The sequence below is a fragment of the Crocodylus siamensis genome, chromosome 5 (genome assembly GCF_052110815.1).
Source record: "Crocodylus siamensis isolate JL-2025a chromosome 5, ASM5211081v1, whole genome shotgun sequence".
In the NCBI taxonomy this organism is placed as follows: domain Eukaryota; kingdom Metazoa; phylum Chordata; order Crocodylia; family Crocodylidae; genus Crocodylus; species Crocodylus siamensis.
The window spans coordinates 150,218,213-150,244,739 of NC_143399.1; the positions used below are offsets into that span (position 1 = coordinate 150,218,213).

Consider the following 26,527-nt stretch of genomic DNA (forward strand, 5'->3'; position numbering starts at 1 on the left):
TGGAGGGATGAGCTTTATCACTACTCCCAGGAGAATGCCAGCCAAGATGACGTGCTCCTGCTGCCGAACATGGTCCCCCAGGGGGTGCTCAAGAGCTGCAGGGGGCTCTCTGCTTTGATGCGCCATGCTCTGGGGAAGCCTGGGTTGCCATTCAACATGAAAATCTGGTTTGAGTGCTACCTGTGGCTCCACTATGATGATCTGACACCCCCAGATGAGTTCACAATTGGCACTACTATTGATGTGCTGATGAACCCATGACCTGACCTCAGGAGAGGTTCCCCAGATCCTGGCTGCTTAGAAAGGGTCCTGCTGTGTACCACCCTTAGCTTTCCAGCGCCATTCTACTTTGAGTACTCTGAGAAGGCTGTGGGTGGGGGTTGCTTTGCTTTTGGGAGTCAGGGTTGAGGGGGCGGTCTAGGACCAGAGTGGGGTTCTGATGACAGGAGTGGGGGTTACTTTGAGGGGTCAGTACAGTGACTGCCTGTGCCATGCGACTCAGTTACCTGGCACCCATGGACTTTGCCCAGGGATCAGATCAGAGGGGAGTGGGAAAAGTACTGGGGTGCCACTGGCCAGCCTCTTTAGGTGCACACCTCAGGAGTCGCCCTGGCAGCGGAACCAGAGCAGCTAAGATAGCAGGTCCCATGCAGGACTCCTGTCATCACAACAGTGCCTTCCTTGGACTGGGAGGGAAGAAGGAAAGAAGGGAGGGAAGGAGTGGTGAACTGAACAAGGATGTTAAGAGTAATGCTTAGTAGTGACCTCTTATTTGAACTGCAAAGCTGATTTTAGATAAAATCAGCTAATGGTAGCTTTTGTGCTTCAAAAGGGCATCCTCTGCCAGGTGGGCATTTTACTTCATGTGTAATTTTATGAGAATTTCCGATGGAGCATTTCAGAAAATAAAAAACGTTGGAGGAGGGGAGGGGAAAAATCAAAATGGGTATGCAGAAAAAATAGGTGGTGAACCACAACAGGTGAGATGAGTAATAGCAATCTTGAAAACTGATCTTTTCTAAATGCCTTTTTTGTTGATCAAATTCAGAAATAGCTATACTTTTTTAATAACCTTGACTTGGTTTCATTTTTACAGTGTAAACCATGAAAATGATCCCAACATATAACAGAAAGCAGTGAAAACCAGTACTTTTGAAGGGAATTGTTCATGTTACAATTAGAAATTATGTTGATGCAAAAAAAGTGAAAAAGTTAAAAAAAAACCTTTTTTTATACTTCTTGTTTATTGTCCTGCACCGAATTAATTCTGAAAAGCTTATTTTATTTCTTCTCTTCTTCAGACATGTTATTTTGCAGTATATAGTTCATATATTTCAGGGTATGTTGCAAACTACTAATTAAATTTTTTTTTAAACAGATACAGACCCACGCGTTTTAGAAAAACAAGAACTACAGCAACCAACTTACGTCGCCCTAAGCTATATTAACAGGTAAGCATTTTTTCCAGATATGACCGGCAATGTTTTGTAGTTTATATATGTGTCATCAGCATAAATGCATTTTATATAATGCTAGAATAAGGTACCTACCTATGATTCTATATTTAAAATAATATATAGCACAATAAATGATACTTTGCGCAAATATTTTGTGAATTGTGACTATAATAGCTTTACTGGATGTCAGTTCATCATTAATGCATATCTGGGCACTGGGCATATGAATATGACTTTTTTTGTTTGGTTTAAGGTTTAGTCTTAACATAATATTTTTTCACTCATTTTTACCTTCTGACTTTGCCACCTGAATGAGGGGTGCATTTACTTGTGAAATCTTTTTCCATTCTTGGCATTTATACAGTGAAGTTTTAAAGTTTGAAATTTACATTAATCATTTGTTTTGTTTTGTTTTGTTTTTAAAAGCTTTGCCCAAATGAAACCAATGCACGTGCGCAAGCGCGCACACACACACACACACACAGGTTTCACATGGGCAAAGCTTTTTAAAATAAAAAGTATATAATTTTATATATATGTAAAATTTATCTAAAAAGTTATGTGCCAATGCAGAGGCGTTGAAGTGCTGTTTTAAATCTTGGATTGCTGTATAGTGAAAAGCACCCTCTGTGAGGCTGCTATCTCTTCTAGCCCATTCAGGTAGGCAGAACATAAGTGTGGAGCACATGAAGCCAATCTCTCCCCATTCGTCAGTACCGGACAACTCATTTGAGCAAATGCAGAAAGTTAGGACAAAAGATTATTTCTGCCCTAGGAATAGGGAAGAATCATGGACCATATTGTGAGTGAGGAACAGACATGATGATACACAAGCAAGCTGCTTTCTTAGGGCTTTTGGCAAAGCCATCTTTTAGCCTTGATAAACATTACGCATGAAGCATACCTCTTCCTAAAAAAAAGAAAACTTTTTCAGGAAAATCAGCATACTCCGTGTATACGTGCCCCGTGTGGTCAATAACTGCTCACACTCATGTGATTTCCCATGTGACAAGTACATCCTGGAGAAAGTACCACTTCTTTTTCTTTTAAAGCATAATGTGACATTTGTTGTGTCCCTTTAATAATAATTTCTGTCTGTTTGTTTGTTTTTAACCTTTTGCTGAAAAAATGAATTCTTGGATTGTAGTCAGTTTTCTTGTTTTCTTGATATGCTTCATCAGTTTCCTTCTGTTGGTAGCTTACGTAGCAAATAAAAATACAGATTCCTATAAAAACACAGAAAATACTGTGGGTTTTCAGGGTCAGATGAAATATTGAAAACTACTTTTTAATTTCTTTTAAAATTTTAAAGATGGCTAGATTTAAAGATGTCAGTGCCCTTTTTAGTTTGGTTGTGTATGCCTAGTAAACATGTTATATACTGTTAAATATAAAACAACAGATACTAATGCATTTTTTAAAACCCATGCTTTTTATGGTTGCCAAGTAGAACAGAACTTAGACTGGTGGTTCTTGCTGCGAGCTCCAGACTTTAAATCAATCTTCCTCTGCAGATTTGTATATTTAATATGTTCTGTGTGGGCCATACGTTCTTATGGAGCCTGGGAAAATAAGAACTATTAATGCTATGGGATTGCCAAAACTGTATTGTAAAATGAGTATGTTTGAATCTGTGCTGGCAAGAAAAAATAAGGGCAAAGTAATTGGTATGTAGGTTATTTTCTGTACTGGTTGTTCAGTTATATAGTGACTAGGGCATGTGTGCTGTGGCGAAAATTTGGGTTATCTTGTTTGGTGTTTTCCTTTGTTGCTGAAACACTGAAGTGGCAGCAAAGGTGAAGACTGGAAGGGAGAGAGACCACAAGTTTCAATATATTTCACCTTGAAACAGATTCTTGCCATCTCCATCCCTCACCCCTGAGAATATCTTCTTAAGAATATTGATGATATGTTATTTTATGCTCCCTTAAATTCTAAAACAGCCTCCAAATTGTAATCATATGAAGATCTGGCCTTGATCTTTGCTAGAGATGTAATACTGTTTCAGCTACCAGTAAGCATATACAGATGTAGCTTCCTGGGTGAATAACCCTAATGGAGACAGGCAAAGCTACAGTCAGGACTGGTAGAGCGTCTCATTTCTTGAAACTAGAATAAGCTTTTCCACTATAAATTGCATTTGATAGTGACTTATGCTGTCCACATTAAGCATTTGCGCAAGTGACTGACTGAATTGCAGCACATCTCAACGCAGACCAGACTTAAATTAATGTTGTTCTTAATGTAATTTAACGGGATTGGTGGTTGTTTCCTGTTTACATTGCCCTTTCCTCTTACAAGCCAAAATTCAGTACTGCTGAAGCATGCATGCTAAATCTTCACCCATGTTCTAAGTGTAGAAGTGCAGTAGACTGCAAGGTCCTCAGAAATGTACATCAGCAGCATTAATGCCAAATAATACTTCAGGGATAGTTGGTTATGGTGCTAAGCTACAACATCTGGTACTCCTTAGAGGTCTTTCTTTGTGCCCATTAATAAGAGAAGCTTAAGACAGCTCTGTGTCTTATTTCATTTGGATGTGAAGATTAGTAGCAGTAATCTACATGATATGACATTCATTTATGTCCCTGAGACTTGGTCTGGGACTTGAATAAAGATGGTTCTTAACCCTGCCATATTTATAGCACAGTATGATGTACTGGGCTTGAAAAACGTTGTGAAGGTTTCTGCACCTAAATTATTGTCTGTTTAACAATTCCTTTGAATGGGAAAAACCCTGAAATGTCTATTCATGGAGAAATATATTTGACAGCAAGCATTACTTGGGATAAGTTCATGTCTTTTTCTCTAGTCCACAGATTTTGGTTCCAGTACTATTAATAACTTGTTTAAAAAACATAATGGCCAACACCACAAAATTTTGTGCTGTTTTGAAACTTTTTTTTAAAGAACAGTAAATCAGTGTTATATGATCCATATTTATATGATACTTGCATGTTAACTGCTTTGTATTTAGAGACATCACTACTTGTGATTTTTTTATGTATTTTCATAACAAAGTATTAAACTCACACAATGTTACTGACATTGTAATTCTAGGCAATTGACCTTTATCTTCCTTGTAAAATTACTATGTTGCATTCCTGATGAAACTTGAAAAAATTACTTGTTTTAGTCTAAACAGGCCATGCATTTATATTTGGTTGCCTGCACTCATGACCGTTCTTCATCACTGGGGATTTTTTCTCCATGATACGAGTTAAGACATTTTCTCTGACAATCAATTCTCAGTGTAGAATGGTTAAACAGTAAACAAATAGCTCAGTAAGCATAGGTATTTACACTAGAGCTTCCAAACTGTGACTTCAACAATTCAAACACACTGAAACCTCCTTTAAAACTATTGTAAAAATTTTTGTATGTGTAATCTACTGTTGGCAGTTTAGCAAGGATTATACCCTCTCATGCTCTGTCTTAATGACGATGCATGATAGTGTACGCCAGTTCCAAAGAAACTGTAAATTCTGTTTTCTCAGCGGTAGGCTATATCTTTTGACCATACTAAACCCAGGAGTTAAAACAGGAGGCCTCACCTGAAGATATATTTGCAGCTGCTGTACAGTCTGTGCACTGTAAGTTTTTTCCTCTGTCCCTTATCCAAGCTATGTCACTTTAATACCTTTCAGATGTGTTTGCTAGTTTTGCCTCTAAATCAGATTGGCCACAGTTCAAGCAGGTAAGTGCCATAATAAATGGGTTGTTTTTTTAAATGGAGTGTTGCTTAATTCACCAAAGTTATGGAGGAGAGATTCAAGTGTAAAAAGGATAAGAACCACTGCAGTAACTGTTCTATGGGCAAAAAAGATGATTTCAGTGGCCTAATCTGTGGCTACCATACTTTTCACGTGCTGAATGTACTGAATGCTTTTTTTTATGTAACATTTTTTATTAAAGGCCTTATGAAGAGAGGCTGAGAGCCATAGGACTCTTTAGCCTGGAAAAGCATAGGCTCAGGGGTGACTTGATGGCAGCCTCTAAGTACATAAAAGGTATGCATCAGGATCTGGGGGGACGCTTGTTCACCAGAGCATCCCAAGGAAAGACAAAGACCAATGGTCACAAACTCCTGCAAAACCATTTTAGACTGGACATAAGGAAAAACTTCTTCACTGTCCAAGCCACTGAGGCCTGGAATAGACTGCCCCCAGAAGTGGTGCAAGCACCTACTCTAGACACTTTCAAGAAACATTTGGATGACTATCTTGCTGGGATCCTTTGATTCCCAACTGACTTCCTGGACCCGATGATCTTACAAGGTCCCTTCTAGCCCTAATGTCTATGAAAGCTATGAAAGGATGTTTTTGTGAAGAGTAAGTTAATGCTGAAATGAGAGGGAAGAGTTTTAGTACTGGTGTAATAGCTATGTTACTAGAGCGAGAGGGGCACCCGTCCTGGGCACCAAATACCCCTGCCGAGTCTGTACCCTGGCCATACAGCCACACTAGGAACTCCAGAACAGTCTGCAGTTGCTGCTGGTGCTGCTTTATAACAACAGCTGAAGCAAGCAGAGTGTGTGGTAGCAGCAGCAGCTTATTTGGGGGCTGTTTTGGAGTTTTCAGCATGGCTAAGACTGCTGTTCCCCTGCACCTCCACTCTCAGATCCTACATGTCCCCCTGCCCACCTGCTCTCTGAACCATGCCCCCTTCCCTACCACTCTTGGGCACCAATTTTGCTTGTTAAGCCACTGCTGGACTTATAAAGAATATGAGTTCAATTATTGCTTCTACCCAAGATTGTGTATGGCGTTTGAAAATGCACTTGTTGAAAAACAATGTCTTGACTTCTGCTGTCTTCATGGAAGCTGAGTGTAGGCCACATGTCTGCCCATTTACAAAGCGGACAATAGTTCATCTCTTCACAGAGTGCGGTAGTAAGGCAGAAGGCAGGGCAGTGTCACACTTTAGAGCAGTGGTTCTCAACCTCATCAGACTCAAGGCACCCCTTGTTAAACTCAAGGCTCCCCTTGGAAAATGCCAGCTCTTAGTTTTCACTTGTTTTTTGACTACAGAAAAATAATAGAGTAATTTTTCTGTTTCAAAGAACTTAGAAAGTCCACAACAGCTCAGAATGTATTTAACACTATAGATTCGTATTTGAAATCTCTTTATTTTATTAATCATGTTTGTAAACCTGACAGTGCTAACATTATGTACTACCCCAGGTATCCCTTGAAAGGATCTTAAGGTACGCTAGGGCTCTACAATACCCTGAGTCAGAAATCTGCTTTAGATACTAATGTCTCATAGGCATCAGCTTTTGTAGGCAACAGCCTACTTCATCAAATATGCTCAGCAGTATCTGACCATGTGCACAGCCTGATTTAATATGTTCATGTGCTCAGATATAGCTTGATTTTCATTTTCAATTTTGTTGCAAGAACCATATGTATGGTTATGAAATTTGTAAATTGCATAGGTATTAGTGATGCTGAGGAGGACTGGATTATCATACAGGAATCATTCAATATTCATGTTAAGTAAAGTAATAGAAATGGCATGAGATTTAATAGTATCAAGTCACATAGTCATGGACTCAAGGGCTAATACCAAGACTTTTATCAGAAGCTGGAGACTAGAGGCAATGGAGGGATAGTGGGATGTAAGTAAGTGTATTGGTGGCTCATGATTATCCTGTGATCTACCAATGTAATACAGGTGTAAAAAAGGCTAATAAAATTCTAGAGTGCGTAGATAAAACACTTACTAGATAGGATATTAATACCATTGCACCCAGGTATCGGTTCCTCATTTAAAATATTGAGTGTAATTTTAATCACCTGTGTTCAAAAGAAGATGAATTTCAACTGAAAAGATGTAGAGAAGCACTACTAGGGTAACTATGGGAATAAAAAATCTATTTTATGCAAGAAAATTAAGGATAGGAGCATGTGAACAAGTTACTCCGAAGCAGAGATTTATCCTGCATCTGCTTCCCCAGGTTAACTGCTTGTGTGCACATTCTTATCCTGTGGTAAATGAAAGCCAGCTTCTGGCAACTTCACTTTTTTTCACTGAGGTAAGTTCCCATGAGCTCACATTCATTTACCACAGGGTAAGAGTGTGCACACAGACGTGCTGCTGAGCAGCTGATCCAATACCTCAGTCTACTTTTGCCTCACAGTAACTTATTCACCTGCCCATACCCTATGAAGGGCTTGACTTGTTTAGCCTAGCAAAACCAAAGTGGAAACAGTATGTTATAACTTATTTATAAATATACTTAATGGAGCATGGAGAACTATTCAAGTTAAAAGATGATTTTTGTACAAGATCAAATCAGTATGGATTGGTCATACATAAATTTAAACAGGAAATTAGGTGATATCTAGCAATTAGAGCACTAAAGTCCTGGTAGTAGCATAAGAATGGGTTGGTGGATGGGGAACAAGCCCTGAATACTGCCTAAAGGAAGGGTGACAGAAAGGGGGGAGAGGGGGTAACTCACCCACCTGTCCCTGTTCCCTGTTCCTCCCCTCCCCCGCACCTTCCCACAGCCAGTTCAACTATCAGGGAGGAAGAGCCAGCGGTGTAACTAGCAGGGTCTGCACACTGGGAAAACCCTGCTGGAGAGAGTGGGAAGAAGTGCCACAGAGCACCAGAGGGGGAGTGGATGCTGAGAGCAGGGGGCAGAGTGCGGGGTAAGCTAGGAGTCTTACCTATTCCCATGCATGGTCTGCCTGCGCTGGTTACTGCTGCTACAGCAGCAAAGCAGGATCTGTGCAGCCAGCTGTTTGCTGAGACAGCGGTGATGTGAGGCTGCTGCTGCTGCTGCTTGTAGATTTGGGCGGTGGGGGGAAGGGGACTGCTGTTCTGGCACACTTACTAAATCAGAACCCAGGGCTGGTGCCCTGTTTGTCCACCCCACGTTATGCTACTGAAGACGAAAGAGCAGCAGCAGTGGCACACAAGTATGAGTGAGCTGCATTCCAGGAAATGTAGTTTCTGATGCTGGAAGTCACCTTTTTTTTGACCCTGAGAACTAGTGGGTTTTTTTAGCTGTTCAACGCCAGTGTATGTGGCAGAAAATATCTTCCCCAGCAATAGAAAGCCTCCTGCACCACTCCAGCACTGCATACCACTGCTTCTGCTCTGCTGACCCAGCTGCTGGAGCCAATGCTGCAGCCACTTCAGGGACAGTGTGGGGAGAAGGGAGACAAGGATGGAGACAGGAGATTCCCAGGATGCAGTACTGGCCAGTTACACCTCTGAGTCCTGGCCTTCTGAACAAAGTAATGGAGTCAGGGAGCCTAAATAGATTGTTTGAAAATGGAGCTGCATAAATTCATTACAAGTATAGTATAATAGAAGAGATTGGGCTTAGTAAGCAAGTACTCCTAATGGTATTAAGAAACTTCCCTGATGACAGGTGCAGGGTCAGATTTGGGATCAGGATTAAATTTTCCTGCAGATCAGAAAGGCATTAGCTGTTTGTTTTTTTCTTTGTTTTGTTTTGCCTTAACCCCATACCTTAGGGCAGTGGTCTCCAAACTTTTTTGATTGTGCACCCCTATCAGTAAAACATTTTTGAGCACGCACCCCCAATATATGGATATTTATAGAAATAGAAGTTCTAATATTTTCTTCCTGCACCCCAATGGATCCTCTTGCACATCCCCTGGGGTGTGTGCACCCCCTTTGGAGACCACTGCCTTAGGGAACGGTCCACTTCCTAGAATCATCTGAGACATGTACCTAATGAATTCTCTGCAGTGGGGCATTGGTAGCAACTTTGGTTTGTCCTGTTCTCATCCTGTGACACACTAGTTTTTGAGGCCCTTTGAGTCATTCTTAGTTTATTTATAGGGGGTATTGTGGCTTTTGGTGTATGAAGCAGGAACTGCAGTGGATGTTCTAGTTAATCCTTTTAGATTTAGGATCAATTATATGGCTGCCTGGAGTAATAAAAATCATTATCAGTTTGGGCTAAACCAAGTTTGAAATCATATTTTCGTCACCAAAATGAAAAATCAGAGTTGATTCATTTTCTGCAAAACGAAGCATTGCATTTGATATGAAATACGGTAAACTATATTGAATTCACCTATGGGATAATTTACCACTGTTTAATTCTCTGTTCTTCCAATTTCCTGCCAATGTATCTCTTCGACTCCTTACCCTCCCCCATTTTCAACTCCTGATAATTGGTCACTGCTAAATAATTTGCCATCATTTGCATTAACCATGGTTTCCTACACTTCATTTTCATGGTAAATTTCAGGTAAATTTACAAAGGTGATGGGGTCTTTCCTCTAGTAGGTCTGGGGGACAGCATTCATGCAAGATGTTGGCAACCTTGACGGCAAATGAACCCTCAATTCCCAATGCACAGATTATGTCTTAACCACTAAGGTATGGGCAGTTCTAAGGTGGGATGCTTTCAGTCTCTCTTGTTGGGACTTTTACTTTGTATTAATTATTATTTATTAGAATGGGTGTCATCTTTTAGGTGAGTCTCTTACTCTCTGGCATGGAGGGTAGTTTTCTTTCTCACTTTTGATCTCAGTGATTATTCAGGTATTTTATATGCAGTAAAACAACCCCAACAGGAGTAGTTGTGAGTAACTTGTGCTAGAACATCCCATAGTTTAATAGCTAAGACCTCACCTGATATATGATAGGCTGAAGATTCATCTGCTGCCTAATTCAGGGCAGGATGTGAAAGAGCAGCAAATACATTTTAGTTTTTTTTCAGTCATAATAAAATATAAAAGTATATCCTTTTTTAAAACTGGTTCAACTTGAAATTTCAGTTTAAACTTACAAATTTGTCTTTACAAATGAAAAAGCAAGATGATTAGCTTTTGTATTTCAGAGATTTTTAAATTCATTAAAATGTTCCGCTGCCTTATTTCCTTCAAAAAGTGCTCTTTCTTTCAATGATACATCTATTGTTCTGCTTCGTAAGAGAAAGAATGGGAAGACGTTTTCTCTGCATGAATCCAATTCAGATCCTTTATTTGTGTGTGAGAGAATCTCAATAGAAGAATTTGATGTATTTTTAGTTGCTCTCCTAGATGTTAAATTTCAGTTCAATTTAAATTGCCCTTGCCCTTTATCTTAATATTAACTTTTCATTCTATAACATATGCTAAAAACCATGCTTCTGTAAAGGTACAATGATTCTCTTAGAATATTTAATCACATTGCATTGAAGAAATGATGTATGCAGATGCTTCCAGTAGCTTCTGGATTGAATATCAGTGACAGAATACAGAAACAGATGGATCAAAGTAACATGTCACTTGACAGACAATATTTTTCTGTCTCATCGTATTTTTATGTTTGTGGTGACCAAGTTGATCATATGTTTTTATTCATGTAGTCATATCCTTACACTCTGCCGTCTGACTTGTTCTGGAGATGGAACAAGACAAACTTCAGATGGTAATTCAAACAAGATGTGCAGAAATTAATTTTATTTAGGGCAAGGGGAATGCCTTTTGGTTTGGAAGGATTTATGCAGCTAGCTTTGTTTCTCGCTCTCTCTTTTTAAAATCAGTCTTTAAGCTAAGCAAAATTTAATGTTCCCAAGATTTATAAACTACGTGTCTAGAGTAAAGATCAAAAAAGGTAAATAAGTATTTTCAGGGACATCACCAAATCTTATACCAAAATTATAAGATAATAGTGAAGTGCAACTAGTACAATATGAAGTTCATTTTAGAATGAGAGGCTGTGTACTAGTTTCCATCATGTATTTTTTAAATGGATAGAACATTAGAAGGCAGACTATATCCACGTCTCAGTCCTTTAAAGTGAAGATCTTGATTGAAAAATATTTATTCATGTTACTTCTTAGAAATATATGTATGCATTATAATTAACAGACATTTAGATCATAAAATAAATCTGTTCCAGACACCATCCTCTCTCTCAGTGATATTTATCATTATGAATATTTTCATTTTGTCTTTAACTTTGCCCATAGGATACAACATGCACAGTCTTGTGTGTATTAGGGCTGTGCAAAGCTTTGGTCGCTGATTCGATTCAGAGGAGATTCAGCCTGATTCAGGAATCGAATCTTTGAATCCAAATCGAAACAGGAGACTGAGTAAAAGCTCTGAATCGATTAAAAGCCTCTGAATTGATTCAGAAAAGATACAGAGATTCGGCCATAGACTAAACAGGCAGCTGACAAGTATGTTGGGGTTGGGGAAGGAAGGAGGGAAGGAGCATGGGGGAGGGAGGGATTGGGGCTGGGGCTGGGACAAGCTGCACAGCTGGTGCGGGGGGGGGCGGGGCGGGATGCAGGTGCGGCTCGCTCCAAGCAGAATGGGGCAAGCGGTAGCAGGGCAGAGCCCCCACTCCCAGCACCGCTGCACCCGCATCCCGCACTCCTCCGTGCTAGCTGGCAAGTGGTGACAGGGCAGAACCCCCACTCCCAATGCTGATGCGGGCACAGCAGTGCTGGGAGCAGGGGCTATGCCATGCTGCCACCTGGAGCAAGTCGCGCCCACATCACATCCCCCACACCCATGCTGGCTGGGCAAGCCTCTGTGGCTCCCACACTGGGGCAGAGGTAGGCACAGCTGGAGGAGCTGCAGGAGAAGCCCCCATTGCTGCCCTGCCCAGCCCAGCCTCCCTGCACTTAAACAAAAACCAAAGCCCCAACTCACCGCCTCTGGCAGCAGCGACTGAAGCCTCTGAGGGCTGGTGGCAGAGCCCCCCTGTACAGCAGGGATTGCCCTCCGCCCACTTGGCACCCACGTGGCAGCTTCCCCATGGTGCGGTTGCAGCATGGCATGGCAGGGTGCTGCACATAGTTTGGGAGCTGGGGCAACTCCAGCTATCAGCTAAAGCCTGGCAGCATGCAGCCCCAGCTTCCATGCAGCACGTGGTGCCCAGCTGAGCCGAGCTGCACCTGTGCCATGGGGCAGCTGCCATGTGGGTACCAAGTGGGGGGAGCCATCCCCGCTGCTACCCACTGCCCCGTGGGAGAGGGGGGAGGGCCTCTGCCATAAGTGCCCAGAGGCCCCAGTTGCTGCTTCTATAGCCGGTGAGTATGGGGCTTTTTCTTTTTTTTTTTTTCTTTTTTTTAAGTGCTGGGATTAGGCTGGGGCCGGGCAGGTGATGGGGCTAGGCAGGGCAGCTATGGGTGCTTCTCCCACGGCTTTCTACATCTGGGGAGAAGCAGGCACAGCAGGAGGAGCCAAGAGAGATCCTGCAGCTGCCCAGCTGTGCCTGCCTCTTTCCAGCCGATTTGAATCATCGAACCCCTCTGAATCAGCGCCGAATCTTCTAAAGTTGATTTTGCCGATTCAAATCACTGTCCTGAATCCATTCAAATCACTGTCCTCCAAATCGGCCAAATCTTATTCCAAATCAAATAATTCCCTATTTGCACAGGCCTATTGTCTATGGCACTGGTTCAGGACTCAGGAGATTGAGTTTCAGTTTCAGTTCCCAGCTCTTCTTCACATACTTCCTATAAAACCTTGTGTAGGTCACTTAATTTTTGCTCTTACTTTCCCATTTGTTGAAAATATATTTTTTGTCCTATCTTTGCCTCCAGTCCCAAAAACACATTTTTATATTTGAGCTTTAGTGTACTGTTGTTGCTTCTAAAGGGCCAATTCATTGTTTAAATGTACAGTACAAGCTCTGTTAACCAGCACCTTACAAGGCAGCATGCTCTACTAACCGGCATGCTGGCTTGCAAAGTAAAGTGAAACTGGAAGTGCCTACCGCGGCACTTCCAGTTTCTTCAAGCCCCCACAGCCCGGGGCAAAGCAGTCTGTGCTGCTGAGCCCCTAGGCCTGCCTCCCCGTCCTACGGGCCCTGCAGGAGGGTCAGCGATGCTGCAAGCGGGGCAGTGATGCCGCGGGAGGGGTGGCTCAATTAACTGGCATATTTTGTCATCCGGCATCCCCCATTCCCCTGGGGATTCCAGATAACAGAGCTTTTACTGTAATTATTAGAATTAATTATGTACAATTGTTCATGAAGAGGTCCTTAGACTGCGTGCTCTGTGGGGCTGGGGCATGTCTAGACAATCTAGCTCTGAGGCCTTTTATCCCTGATTGGGCTCTCAGAATAATAAGAACTTATTTATTACATAAAGGAATCAGAACTCATGGTAAAGATGGTCTCTTTTATTAGATCAACTAGATTTTTGCAAATTATGAAGATTTCATTTAAAAAATGCCTGACCTGCATAAAATGAACTGTGTCAAACAGGAGATTTTTACCACACCTTTAACTTGCCTATGAAACATGAACTTTAATTTCTACCTGGAAGAACTTTACAATCTTTTCTCTAATGCCTAAAGATGGGTGCTTGTGCCCGTAAGCTTGCAATTAAAGAAATTTTTTTGCAAAAATCTAATCGCTCTAATAAAAGATATCACCTCTGCCATGAGTTCTGATTCTTTTTGCCTCTAGACCAATATGGCTCCAACCTGGATAGCTGACTTTATTACATAAATATATTCATAAAGTCATATAAAGATAGCCTGAAAGAGCCTCGCCAACTTCAAATCACTTGCAGAAATGACAATTTGTTGTTGAGATCTGACAGAATATCTTGGATTTCAGAGTGAAAAGTGATATATTTTTTACATTTGTTTGTATTTTACAATACATTAAGGTGCAATCTGAGACAAAATTGCTGAAAATAAAAAGCTGCAACTATTTTTGCTGTCTGTATCATCCACTGAAATGACCTAAGGGCACAGCTAGTTGCTTCACATACTGGTAATGTTTAAAAAAAAATGGCTGCAGGCATCAGGGAGAATTCCAAACTGTAAAGATAATTTTCTGTGAATGCTCCTTTCTATTCAGTTTTTTGGGTTTGGGGTTTTATTTTGTTTTTAAGATACGTAGCTAAATTTTAATGACTTGCAGATTTGTGAGTTTGCGAACCTTTCAATATTGAGGCAAATCGGGTTAGCACATGTAATACTCATTGATTATGGCCTGATTTGTCTTTTCCTTTTGCATAGTAATTCAAAGTGTATGCATTATATAAAGCAGAGAGTACTGGGTTTGCACAAAACCAGTTTTTCACATTTAGTAGGAATGAAAAGGGGTAAACAAGTCCTTTTTAAAGAAACCAATGCTCCCCATTTTAGTAAAGCTGCTTTTGCCAGCCGCGTATTAGAACAATCTACAGTCAGGGCTAAAGATTGAGCTCTCTTGGGGACTCAGGCAATCCAATGGAAGATGGCTGTTATTTTTAATCTGAAATATGATATAATTTATATTTTTGATAGCAGTGGGTACTAAACAGTCTGCATGAAGGGAGTTCTTCCTGGTTTGTCTGTCAACACATTTGTGCTATTTAGTGCAATTAGCTTAAAATTTAGCAAAATTTATGGTTCCTGGGTGTGATCTGCCTGAGTGTGAGCACATTTTTCTTGTGCTTTACTAGAAATCTTTTTTTTTTCCATTTGCACATGCTGACAGTTCCCAGTTAGGAATATACAACAGTGATTCTCAAGTAGGATGCCGCAGTATCTCTGGTGCCTTGAGATACTTCAGTGGTCTCTTATGTGTGCAAACATGATTCACAAGATAAGCAGAGAGTTCAAATAGGAATCCGTCATGTCTAAAAACACTGTGACCTGATGTGGTCTTTCTGAGTTGCTGGCAAACATGATTTTTTCCAAAGTCAAAAAATGAGTGAAAGGCAAGAGCTGACATTTTCTAAGGGATGCCTTGAGTCTAATAAGGAGTGCTTTGAGTCTGAAAAATTGAGAACCTCTGATACAGGAGATTATGCACATGCGTTGAGTTCAGAATATAGTTGGCTGCTAGTGAACTGGGCTTGCAGGAGTAAACTATCTATGTTTGCTTCTCTTTTCCATCTGCCATTCGCATAAAAGGGTTACAAAGTATTCATTTCAACCATAATGTTGAGTTAATTTTTATAATTGGGTAGGGAATATCCTTTAATATTGTTATTCAGATATTTTGTATATGAGGCAGATTATGGGAAGATTCTCTGCCTAGGCTGCTGTCTTTGGGCTGCTCATGTGGCACAAAAACATAAATTATACATGCCTTTCTAGAAGGGGTAGACCTGGCTCTCTCTCTTGTTTTCTAGCCTAAGGAAAAGGATGTACTGGGACTGAGGAGGGAGTATGTGAGTCTCCAGGTGCCTCCAGCTTGACACTTAGGCACTGTAGTTAGATAGCAAAGGTTAGATCATCTGCTACATAATATAACAATACAGATTTATAAAATATTAATGTTTATGCAAGTATATATTCATGTTGTTATGGAATATATATCAAATATAATATATTATTTATCGCACCATCTAGTAGCTGGTCTAACCTGTGCCATGTATCTGAAGCATCTAATTTTTTTTCTTGTATTACCATAGCACTGAGGATCCTTACGCATGGATCTGAATTCTGGTGGCCTCAGAGGTATGCCAACACAAAGCAAAAAAGCTGATCCATACCCAGAGGGCTTGTTCTCAAAGCCAGTAGATAGATGGAGAGGTACAAGGAAGTGATGAGATAGCATTGGCCAGTAAGATGAGTGAAAATCATAGCAAATACAGAAGTATAAAGGATTCAGAAGGTGTTGTAGCAAAAGAGTTTTAATAAAGGATTTGAAGGAGAATGAGATAAATATCTGCAAAGCTATCTATAACAAACTTTTTCCAAGCATGAGGGGCAGCATGGGAAATAGCATGATGTTACTTTATAAAGACTCTAACAAGTAGACATCGGAGGCTGGTGTCATGAGATGACTGTGGGTGAGTGATGACCTCTCAATACTGAATGAGAGATGACAGGTTGGGTGATTAACTGTGAAGGCCTTTGAAAGTGAAGAAGGAAAAAGCTTGTGTTTGATGCCATGGAAAAGGGGAGCCAGTGGAAGGATGCATAGAGATGGGTAACATGGTGAAAAGTGAGTGGCTATGAAAATGGTCTTTATACCACTGTCACAGGGCAGGGGCCTAGAAGCGGCCATGATCTCTCCTAGCGCCCCCTGCTGTGCCAAGTTGGTGTCAATGCACCCTCGTTCTCGCCCGCCACGTCTTCGATGTTAACAGTATTACAGGAGGCTGCCCTTTATCCTCCTTGACACGGTACCCCTGACGTATCCAATCTAGGCTGACTCCGTTGTGCCCCATCTAGGCTGACTCTGTGCACTAAAACCTCAAGGAAAACGCATGGCTCCTACCACCCCTGATACCACGCCCCAAGCCTCGCAGATGTACCGGCCGTTGTCTAGGCAAATCCCTTGCCGCGCCCTCACAGCGGCCCCTTGCTTGCCTCGCTATAGCCCGCGTCCTCATGGACGTCCTCTGGGCTTGTCTTAGTTGCCTGCACTCTCACGGGTTCCCTGGCCTCTCTCTCGTGGCTGTTTAGCCTGCGCTCTCTCACAAGCGCTCCCTGGTCTCTCTCCTCTCACTGATGCCCGCGTTCCCCGTGGATGCTGTCTGGCCTCTCTTGTGGCCGTGCCCCACTGGGGCACTCTCACGATCCCGTCCGCACTGGGGCCCTGCCTCACGAACAGGGCTCAGGTGGCCATAGCCATGCCTGTCCCCCAAATCCCCTCCCTGGGGCTTAACGCAAGCACCCTCTGGGCTTCTCGCTGGTGCCCACACTGGTGCTCCTCACAGTTGGGGCTCAGGTGGCCGTAGCCATGCCTGGCCCCTAAATCCCCTCGTCGGGTCTATGATTCCTATACGGCTCAGGCGGTGGTGGCCTTACCTGGCCCTCAATCCACTGGGCCCCTTCTCAGGGCTGGGGTCAATGCACCCCGACTGCTGTGCCCTCTCTGGCACCAGGGTCCCCACCGCCATGGAGCCCCTGTGAGGCCTCCTCCAACCCCTATTAGCCTCACCCGGTCCTCCGGTGTAACAACAAAGCAAAACCATAAGCCAATTGGCCACAACTCAAAACCAAGCCTCCTGGCTAAAACGCAAACTCTAGCCCTCTGGCTAAACCTCACTCAAATCCCTACCAGGGGTTTCTCCTCCCAGTCTCCATGAACTGAAGCTGTTCAGGCCACCAAGCTGCTCTAAGCTGCATACTCTAGCAGAGCTCTTTCTCCCTGGGATGTTAGTGGGGAACTGCCTGCTTGGCCCCAGTCTAGGCTGTTTATATAGGCCAGGCCCTGCCCCCTTCCGGTCAGGTGACCGAACTGTGGTTGCCCCAGCAACCAGCACCTGTACCGTTTCCTAGGAGCAGGGCACTTCAGTGCATGGCGACAGACCTCCCCCCTTAAGTTCATACCTCACTAGGAGCAGGGCACGAGAGTGTCCTGCGGCAACCACATACTGGATAAAGCATCAGCCAGGCAAAACTCAAGTTGTCAAGGTAGTTGTGGAGCCTGGGACTTAATTGGGAAACTATAACAGGCTTTTGGATGGCCCATACTCTTTGCTGGAATGAGCTGATCAGCGCTTCAGCATAGATTCTAGGCCTAAAAGTAGAAGTAGTTGAAAACACCTGTGTCCATTCTGACTCCATTTGGGACCTTGGAAAGGGGCATGGGGAATAAGTCTTATATTCCTTTCCTGCATAGTTATAGACTTTTTGCTTTAAAAAGGACTAAACGTAGCATCAATTTGAAGTATGTGAACTCTTAAGTGTCAAACAAACAGCAGAAAACAAAAGCAGTCAAGCAAAAAAGGTCTTCCAGTAAAATTGCTATTTTTCTTTCTTAAACAACCAGCATATAACTTTTGATGTAGGTATTTTTAAGGTACTAAATACAAGAAAAGAAGAGAATGGGTTTAAAATACATGTGAGAGAGAAGCAGCAAGCTGCTATGTTGTGGTAAGACTTCCATTTCAAAGCTGTATCCCACAGTAGGCTATATACACAGCAGAGAAGTTTCTCTTGTTTAAGAAAAAAACCCATCTTTGAAGTGCTTCATTTTTTAAGCATTTTGTGAAACATCTGCGCATTCCAATGGTGCTCTGGCATCCCACAGTACTCTTCTTTCCCTACCCCAATAAGCACATGTACACAGGGGTTGGGGTGGGGGGAGAGAGTGGGACAGACTGCCAGTGAGCACACTTCTGCATGCCTGTCTGTCCTTGGGAAACTCTCAGGGCCATGAATCATGCAGGGATTGCTGCTTTCTAGCTCCCATGGCTGGAGAGCACTGCCACTGCATGCCATCGCAATTGTTTTGTAGGAGGAGGCCTACATGGGGGTAAAGTACTCTGGGATTCAAAGTCTTTCGTATGAATGTCAGTCCATACCCTAAGAATAGTACCCAGCTATACTGATCAAGTGCACTAGATGATGCTTTTTCCTCTGACGTCTCAGAGGAAAAATTATATATCAAATTATTGAACCCATACTGTGAAAAATATTAGCCAAATTAGAAACGTCTTGTTATGAACATATTTAACTTATTATATATCTAAATAGTCTTGCCTAAGCTAGATTGCTAAGTGTTGAAAGCATGAACGATTCTTTACTCTGTGTGCTGCAGATAAGACAATGGGGCCACAGTCCTGGCTAAGGTCTCTGTGTTTTGCTGGTAATAAAAATAAATGATCCTATGGTTTTTTACTAATTTTCTATGTCTTCTAGTTTGCGCACATTAAAAAAATCATTGTGGTGTATAAATATTAAAGATCTGCACAAAATTATCATTATACAATATGACTATACAAAATGGCTTGTGTGAGTTAAGATGTACCTGTTTAGTTTTTGACTGGTTGCTGTCAGAAACAAATGACAGCTTTTCATCTCTGTCCATTAGTATGAGAACCTAAAGTAAACATCATAATGTTGAAGTTTTTATTTAAAAATACTTTTTGTGTCCTTTTTAATGAGCAATGTATCACTTATCTGAGACTAATGTGTACCTAATCTGTGACATGAGACACCAGAACGAAACGGGTTCTAACAACTAAGAAAGTAACCAAACAGTTAAAAGAATTTCAGGGTCTTAAAACTCGCTTCCATAACGTTCCATTATAAATGAAATGCCCAAACAAATCATTGCTGAAATGGAATTAAAACCCGGATACTGGAAATCCTAGTAATCATGTAACTGCTTTCCACACCTAGTTATTCCCAGACCTATACAAGCACTACAGTATGAGTGTCTTGCCTTTCTGGGAACAGTGTAATAACCTGTAGAAGCGGTGTGAGAAAGTGTCATAAAGTTCAGCTGTTTTTACATGCTAAACAGTATTTAGGAACATGTGTATTTGGCAATGCATTTTGTGTTTAAGTTAAAAGTTCTAAGTTCTTTTTTGTGAACATTTTAAAGTTCTAAGGTCCCAAGGGATTTCCATGTTGTTTTTTATGAAAGTCACATGAAAAGCTAGTAATAATGGGACTTAGAATAGAAAAATAACTTAAGTCTTTAATTTTATGGTGGATACTGTGCCTTGTTTTATATGTCACAATACATACAAATTCTGTGAGTAGGAAGTTATGTCTAGTGATAAGAGTTCATGTATGGATCTTGGGTTTTGTGTTTTTCCTGACTGTACCACTGTCTATTCTTGTAAATTTGTCGTAATTATTTACTCTCTCTTCCTGAATGAGCTTTTTTGAAGAATGTCTCTGATAGCACCCTATCAGGTTATCAGTCCTACTTTATGTTTTTAAAGGTGGAGATGGTCTCTGAAAGGTGCTCCTTTTAAATCTGTTAGTTTTCAGATTAAAATCTTTTCTGATTTGCAAGATACCATACAATGCAGGGGCAGATTAGGCAACCCCATTGACTTTCAATGTCACTTTTTAAAATAAACTTAAAGGTAAAGAAGAGTTTGCTATGCCTTCTTTGGATTTTTCTGCAACCTGTTGCTGTGATTGATGAGTAGCAGAGGGTTTATATGCTACACTAAGCATCATTTAAACATTAAGGGACAGATTTTTTAGTTTAGATATGAATAAACTGAATATGCATAATACTAGTACTTGTGTATGTTCTTGGCCGTATCTGCACAAAGTGTATGTGAACAATTGGGCCTATTGATTTTCAATGTTTATTCTAAACTATAGAACTACAATGAAGTATTTTATGTCCATTTTTATTTATGTTGTAATTATGCATTGGGTTTCATTACTGCACTTGTTTGGGTGACCTAATTTTATATTCAAGTGGTCCGAAATGCCTTAACAAATACAGTTAACTGTTTAACTTCTCTTTACAATAGCAGTATTCATTTATGTTTGACTATAGCATAATTGGTATAATTACTCAAATCCAAGATCAGGTTTTTTTCAGTTTGGAGGGAAAAGCCTTGTCTTAGATTTGAGTACCAGCCTGGGACATGCAGCATCTCAGCTTTGGCTGTGGTCCCAGGCTTAGCCCAGGTTTAGGCCAGCTGCTGCTGATGACTGCTCTGGAGCCAGAGCAGAGCTGCAGCAAAAGGTAAAGCGGGGGGAGGCAGGCACAAGATGGAGACAGGCAGTAGGGGTCATGTACAAACAGGGGGGCTAGAGGCATGGGGGAAGGCTGTAGTGGGCAGTGAAGGGTTGGGGGACAGGGGGCAGGCAGTAAGAGGCAAATATGGAGAGGGGCATATGGCAAGGGGGTGCATGGCAGGGGGCAGGCAGCAGGTGGAGCAGGTCCCACATGGTGGAGCGAGAGGTATGGGGACAGGCATAGGCATGGAAGGACAAGAGGCAAGGGGATAGATACGGGAGCAAAGGACAGGGGTCCAGCCTCTCGCTCCCACACCATTGCTTTCCTGCAACAGCAGCGGGGGGTACTAATTTAAGATGACCATCCACTAGTTAAATTCTATACATGAAAAATGATAACAAATGTATAATTTCCCTTGTATAAAATCCAATTATCAGGGAGTCGTCTTAAATTCAAAGTCTTCTTGGATTTGGGTAAATATGACAGCTAGCCTGATTTAAGCTCTGAGCTTTGGCTTCTTCACAGCGGTTCATTTGCAGGCACTTTCTTCTTGATCTCAGTTTTCTGGGAAATTAGAAAGTACCATTGTCAGGCACCTCTGTTTCCAAAGTGGCATTTGAAGAAGCAGGGACATAGCAATTATTTTGCAGTTGGAATTCAAGCCCATGGTAAGAACAGTTGACTTTTCCTAAAACTTTAAAGATCTAAGATACTGTGGGGTTTTTGTGTTTTTATTTTTTTTTCTGTTGAGAGAATTTATCACATAGCTTATGAAAATGACAAAGCATTGGAGGAAGATATAAAAATAGTGAATGAGAGAACAAGGCTGATAGAAAACAATATCACTATTCAACTCAAAATAATCTTTGAGCATGTACTCCATATCCTTAGAGTTTATTCTATAATATTGATGGAGATGAATTAGGTTGGTAGTGCTAGCATTATTATGTATGCTTGTCCCTGCTCATAGTTAGTATCCCAGACTTTGTACAGCACAAAATACAGTGTATCAGTCTTTATTTTATTTCAACCTTGTGGAATGGGTTTGACCTTTATCTTGGACAGACTACTTGTGCAGCTGTCAAGGGTTTAAATGTCCCAGAAAACCCTGTGCATTTCCATTTGGACAGGATTTTTTGAAAGCCATAATTGTGCAGCACCATTTACCAGGGAAAACCAAATATTTGAAATAAAACATGTTCTAATCTCCTTGTTCGCATCATGAATTCTTTGCTTCTATACAATCTTTTCCTGAATTTTTAATCTTCATTGGTATTCGTCTGTGTACTAATGGAATTGTCACAGTGGATCACAATTCTAATTTAGTTTGTCCTTAGCAATGACCAGTACCAGATGCTCCAGATGAAGGTTTAAGAAGCATTGCACTAAAAAGCTGTAGAAAAACTGTCTGCAGGCAGGGCCTGAGAGAGAAATGTGGGGGCCTGTATGGGGGTGGGAAACAGAAAATGATTTTGGGGGGCTTCCTGGGCTTGGGAGTACAAATACTTCCTCTCACAAGTCCTGCCTATAAATAAAGTCTCTTTCCAACCTTTCACTTAGACGTTAGCTTTATACCACAGAATTTATAAAGCTTCCAGACAATTTGGGGTTAACAGTTTTTATGCTTAAACTAGTGGTCTTCAATTTTGTTGGACTCAAGGCACCCCTCAAAAATGCCAGCTTTCACTCATTTTTTGACTCGGGAAAGATGATAGAGCAATTTTTCTGTTGCAAAAAACTGAGAAAGACCATGGTTTCTGACACTGTGGATTCCTATGTGAAATCTCCGGGTGTGTCTTGTGAACCATGTGCATGTGTTTGTACATAGAACAGTGCTAATATTTCACAACATGTGGAAAAGGTTTTCAAGATACCACAGGTTGCCATGGAACCCTGGTTAAGAATCGCTGTTTTAAATCATGCTGTATTGTTTATCTGAGTTCATATCCACTCCATGTTTGAAACTCTGAAAGCAAGAGAAAGTATATGATTTCTAAAAATGAGGTTATGTTGTAAACCTGCATTATGTTTCTATAATTTAATTTCCTTATTGACAATTTTATCAACATTTTTAGTATGTTAAGTGTTACGTATGTGGTGTCAGTGACTATTGTTTTGCTATTCCTTCCGTGAATGCTGTCGTTTAATTTTGGCTGTCTGATTTAGCTAAAACAGTCAGATTTTACATCAGAGTTAACTTAGAATCATGCATGACACCACTAGGACTGGAAGAAAACTAAAAATCCTTACCTCTGCAATAAGTAAGGAATGATTTCCCCAAAGACTTCAGTTTCTGATCCAACAACCATTCAGGCCAATGGAAAGATTCCCATTGACTTCAATGGTACTTAATGAGAATGGAAAGCCTTTAAATCTGTTACATAAGGTCTGCAGTATTGGTGATTGAATTTTGTTGGGGTATTGCCTCAAAGGTATGAAAATATTTACTAATTTTTTTAACTTTGTTTTTCCCCCTTGTAGAGTCTTATTTGTATGGAAATACATAAGAAAGTTAATACAAATTAACTGACTATGCTATTTTAAAGTGGATTAGTTTAAACCTCATTAAACCCTTTCATCTGCATTCTTTGATGGGAATCACAAGAAAGAAGATGAAGACTTAGTTAAGATAAACAAAACCATCAATGAAGCTTAATTGAATTAAGGCTACTTTAATTCTGAATGAGTGTCCAGACAAGATTTTAATCCCCATTTAATATTAATATAGATTCATTTTATTTCAGTGTTCTTATGTAGACAAGCACTTAGTTCGTTCACTGGTTGCTGGTTGTTTTTTCATCTTAACTATTTCTTCACCCCCTTGTAATGGTTCCACCATAAGAATGTATAGCCACATCATATTCTTTTCATGTCTTCTAATCTATGCATATTGCATTTCCTTCACCTTTATCTGCTATGCCCAATATTATCTTTAGCATTTTTTGTCTGTCTATTCAGTCCCAGTAGTCATCACTTTTCAACTCTAACCATGGTGTGCCCAAAACACGTAAGTAATCACTAAACTGAAGAATGTGAAATTGGCCTCTGTCTAGAAAGAATCATTACAGCCAACTCAATGCCACTATATTTTGATCATCACTAACAAATTAGGCACATTAGGTGAACTCTTGGCCCCAGTAAAATCAAGAAGAAAGCTCATACTGATTTCAGAGAATCCGGACTTTTACCTGCTGAGCTTTGTTTCCAAATCTAGTCATCTGGAAAGAACTTAGGCATTCAAGTTATCCATGGACCAAATTGTTCATTATATAGGGAATTTGTTCAAAGAAATGGTGGTTTTCACAAATGATTGTCAGTCCTATCTGAGCATCTTATCCTGAATTTACATAAGTATAAAACGAGAGAACTCCAGCGATCTCAGTGAAGTTTTAATAGTTTCTGAGTAAGAGCAGAATTGACTTTTTGTTTTTTTCCAGTTCCTCAGAAGCTGTATATGGCTTTGGCGGTGAACTGTGTAAGACTGCCTTTTTTGTCCTTGTTAACAACATTCTTGTGCAAAGATTACACAATTTGTAATGAATCCCAAAAATTATTGTAATATGATTTGACAAATATAATCCAAAGTATTAAATATAAACTTAAAATATTAAATGAAATGCTATAAACGACTTTAAAAAAATCAGCTGTATCAATAGAATACCATGTGTCATTTTTGTCATATGGATTGTAAAAGGGGGTTCAATACTCACATTATTTTTTTAGGGGTGTGCGAAGCGGGCCCTATTCAATTCAGATTCAGCCCAAATCAAGGGCAGTGATTCAATTTGTTGATTTGGATCACTGTCCCTGATTCAATTCAGCCAAATCCCAACCTGAAGTTTCGATGTCGATTCAAAGAATCAGCGATTCGGACATAGACACAGCTTTAAATGTTTTTTCTACATACCTTGAGGTAGCAGGTCCAGCTCGTGATCGCTGCAATGCTGGGGTGCATGGAGCATCCCACAGGAGTGCAGGTGGGGGACCTCCACGTGCTTGATGGTGAACCCAGAAGTGGAACAGAAGTACTTCCAGTCCACTTTCTGATCTGCCGGGGAGTGCACTGGGGGGCCCCTGCACCCTCTGGCTCAGCCATTGGCCACAGGAGGACCCCGGGTGGCCCCCCAGATGCAGGAGGCACCAATCACAGAGCAGGGGGGTGCAGGGGTCTCCCCCACATTCTCCCTGGCAGACCCAGAAGACACTTCCAGGTCTGCTGCCAAGCATGCTGGGGAGTCCCCCTGTGCTTCTGTGGGACACTCCATTCACCCCAGCATCACAGTGTTCATGAGCCATCTGCCACCGAGAGTTATGTAGAAGAAACATTTAAAGCTGTGTCTATGTCCAAAACTCAGAATCTTTCCGAATTGATTCAGAGGGTTCCGATTTGATTTGGAGAGATTAAAGGGTTTTCTGATTCAATTCAGATTCAGAGATTCAGCCATCGAAGTGGGCCAAATCTCCACCAAATTGAATCAGGGACTGAAGCTTCACACAGCCCCATTATTTTTTCCTCTGCTACTTATTCACTTGTCTTGAAAGTATTCAAGCTTAATATGCAAATGGATAGTATGTTCTCTTTAATAAAAATACTGCTAGATTTAGTCAGGTTCGAGATATTTACTAGCTAACTGACTCAATTATTCTATAGCTCAGTTGTCAAAGAAAACAATGTGTTTTTCCTGGTTGCTGGTCTGATTGGATTTATAATTACCTACGTAAATTAAAACTAATAGTCAACATTCATTGCTATTTTAACATCAGAGATGTTTACCATCCACATTTTTTAGAAGATTTCCTCTCAAAGAAATATAATCTAGAAAAATCTACCAATCTTGCAATTTGGTCAATGCCACATCCTCTTGTATAGTATAAAACTGCATGTTGTAGTCTGGTTGCTGGTATACAGGTTCGGTTTGAATTGTCATTGTAATCATCAGGGATCCTGGTTTTTCCCTGATTAAAAAAAAAATCACAAATTCTCTGATGAAAATTTGTAAATTCTCTGATTTAAAACCCCAAAATCCACAATTAAAATGAAATGCCACTATACATATATAGGTATCAATTTAACACAATGTTTTAGTCATATATTTATAATTTTAAAACATTTTGGATGCCTACCAGTGCCTCAATCACTGTAATAAAGTAAATTCTAAATACCTATAAATTTTGGTATTTGATTTTGTGTTTTTTATTGTGGAAAATCAGAGCTCCCCCTGACCTTTTAGCTTACAGAACACAGGTCCAGGCCCCTCACTCCCAAATAATAGCCCCCCAGTCCTGCTGGTGCCCCCCACCGCCCCCCCAGAGCCTCCTGGACCCTGCTGGTGCCCCTCATTTCCTGCCCCCCCCACAGCCCCCTAACCTTGCTGGTGCAGGCTGCCCACTGTGGGCTTGGGCTCCTTACCCTGTTCCCCCCGCTTCCCAGGGCCTCCGCAGCTCAGCAGGTGGGACTGGACGTGAAAGGGCAGAGCAGGGCTGGGAAACTCCTTACCTCTGCAAGGCCCGCGTCACCCTGGTGAGGAGTCCCCTGCTCACCTGGCAGAAACAGGTGTGGCAGTGCAGGGTTGTGCCCCTTGCTGCTGCAGGGCGGGCAGGGAATGCCTTGCCAGGGCAACGCAAAGCTTGAAGCAGCAAGAAGCTTCCCCCCTAGCTCCGCTCTGCCCTGGTGTGCCAGGTCCCACCCACTGAGCTGCAGAGGCCTCAAGGGAAGGCATCAGGGCAGGGAGCCAGAGACC

General features: G+C 41.3%; 1 protein-coding gene across 1 annotated transcript in view; it reads left to right on the forward strand.

The window, feature by feature from the left end:
• Positions 1 to 26,527, forward strand: part of JAZF1 (JAZF zinc finger 1) — a 339,282-nt gene that overhangs the window by 176,086 nt on the left and 136,669 nt on the right. The window contains exon 2 of the mRNA XM_090046666.1: positions 1,379 to 1,451. Within this exon, the coding sequence (XP_089902792.1) occupies positions 1,379 to 1,451 (73 nt within the window). The remainder of the gene's footprint in view (positions 1 to 1,378; positions 1,452 to 26,527) is intronic.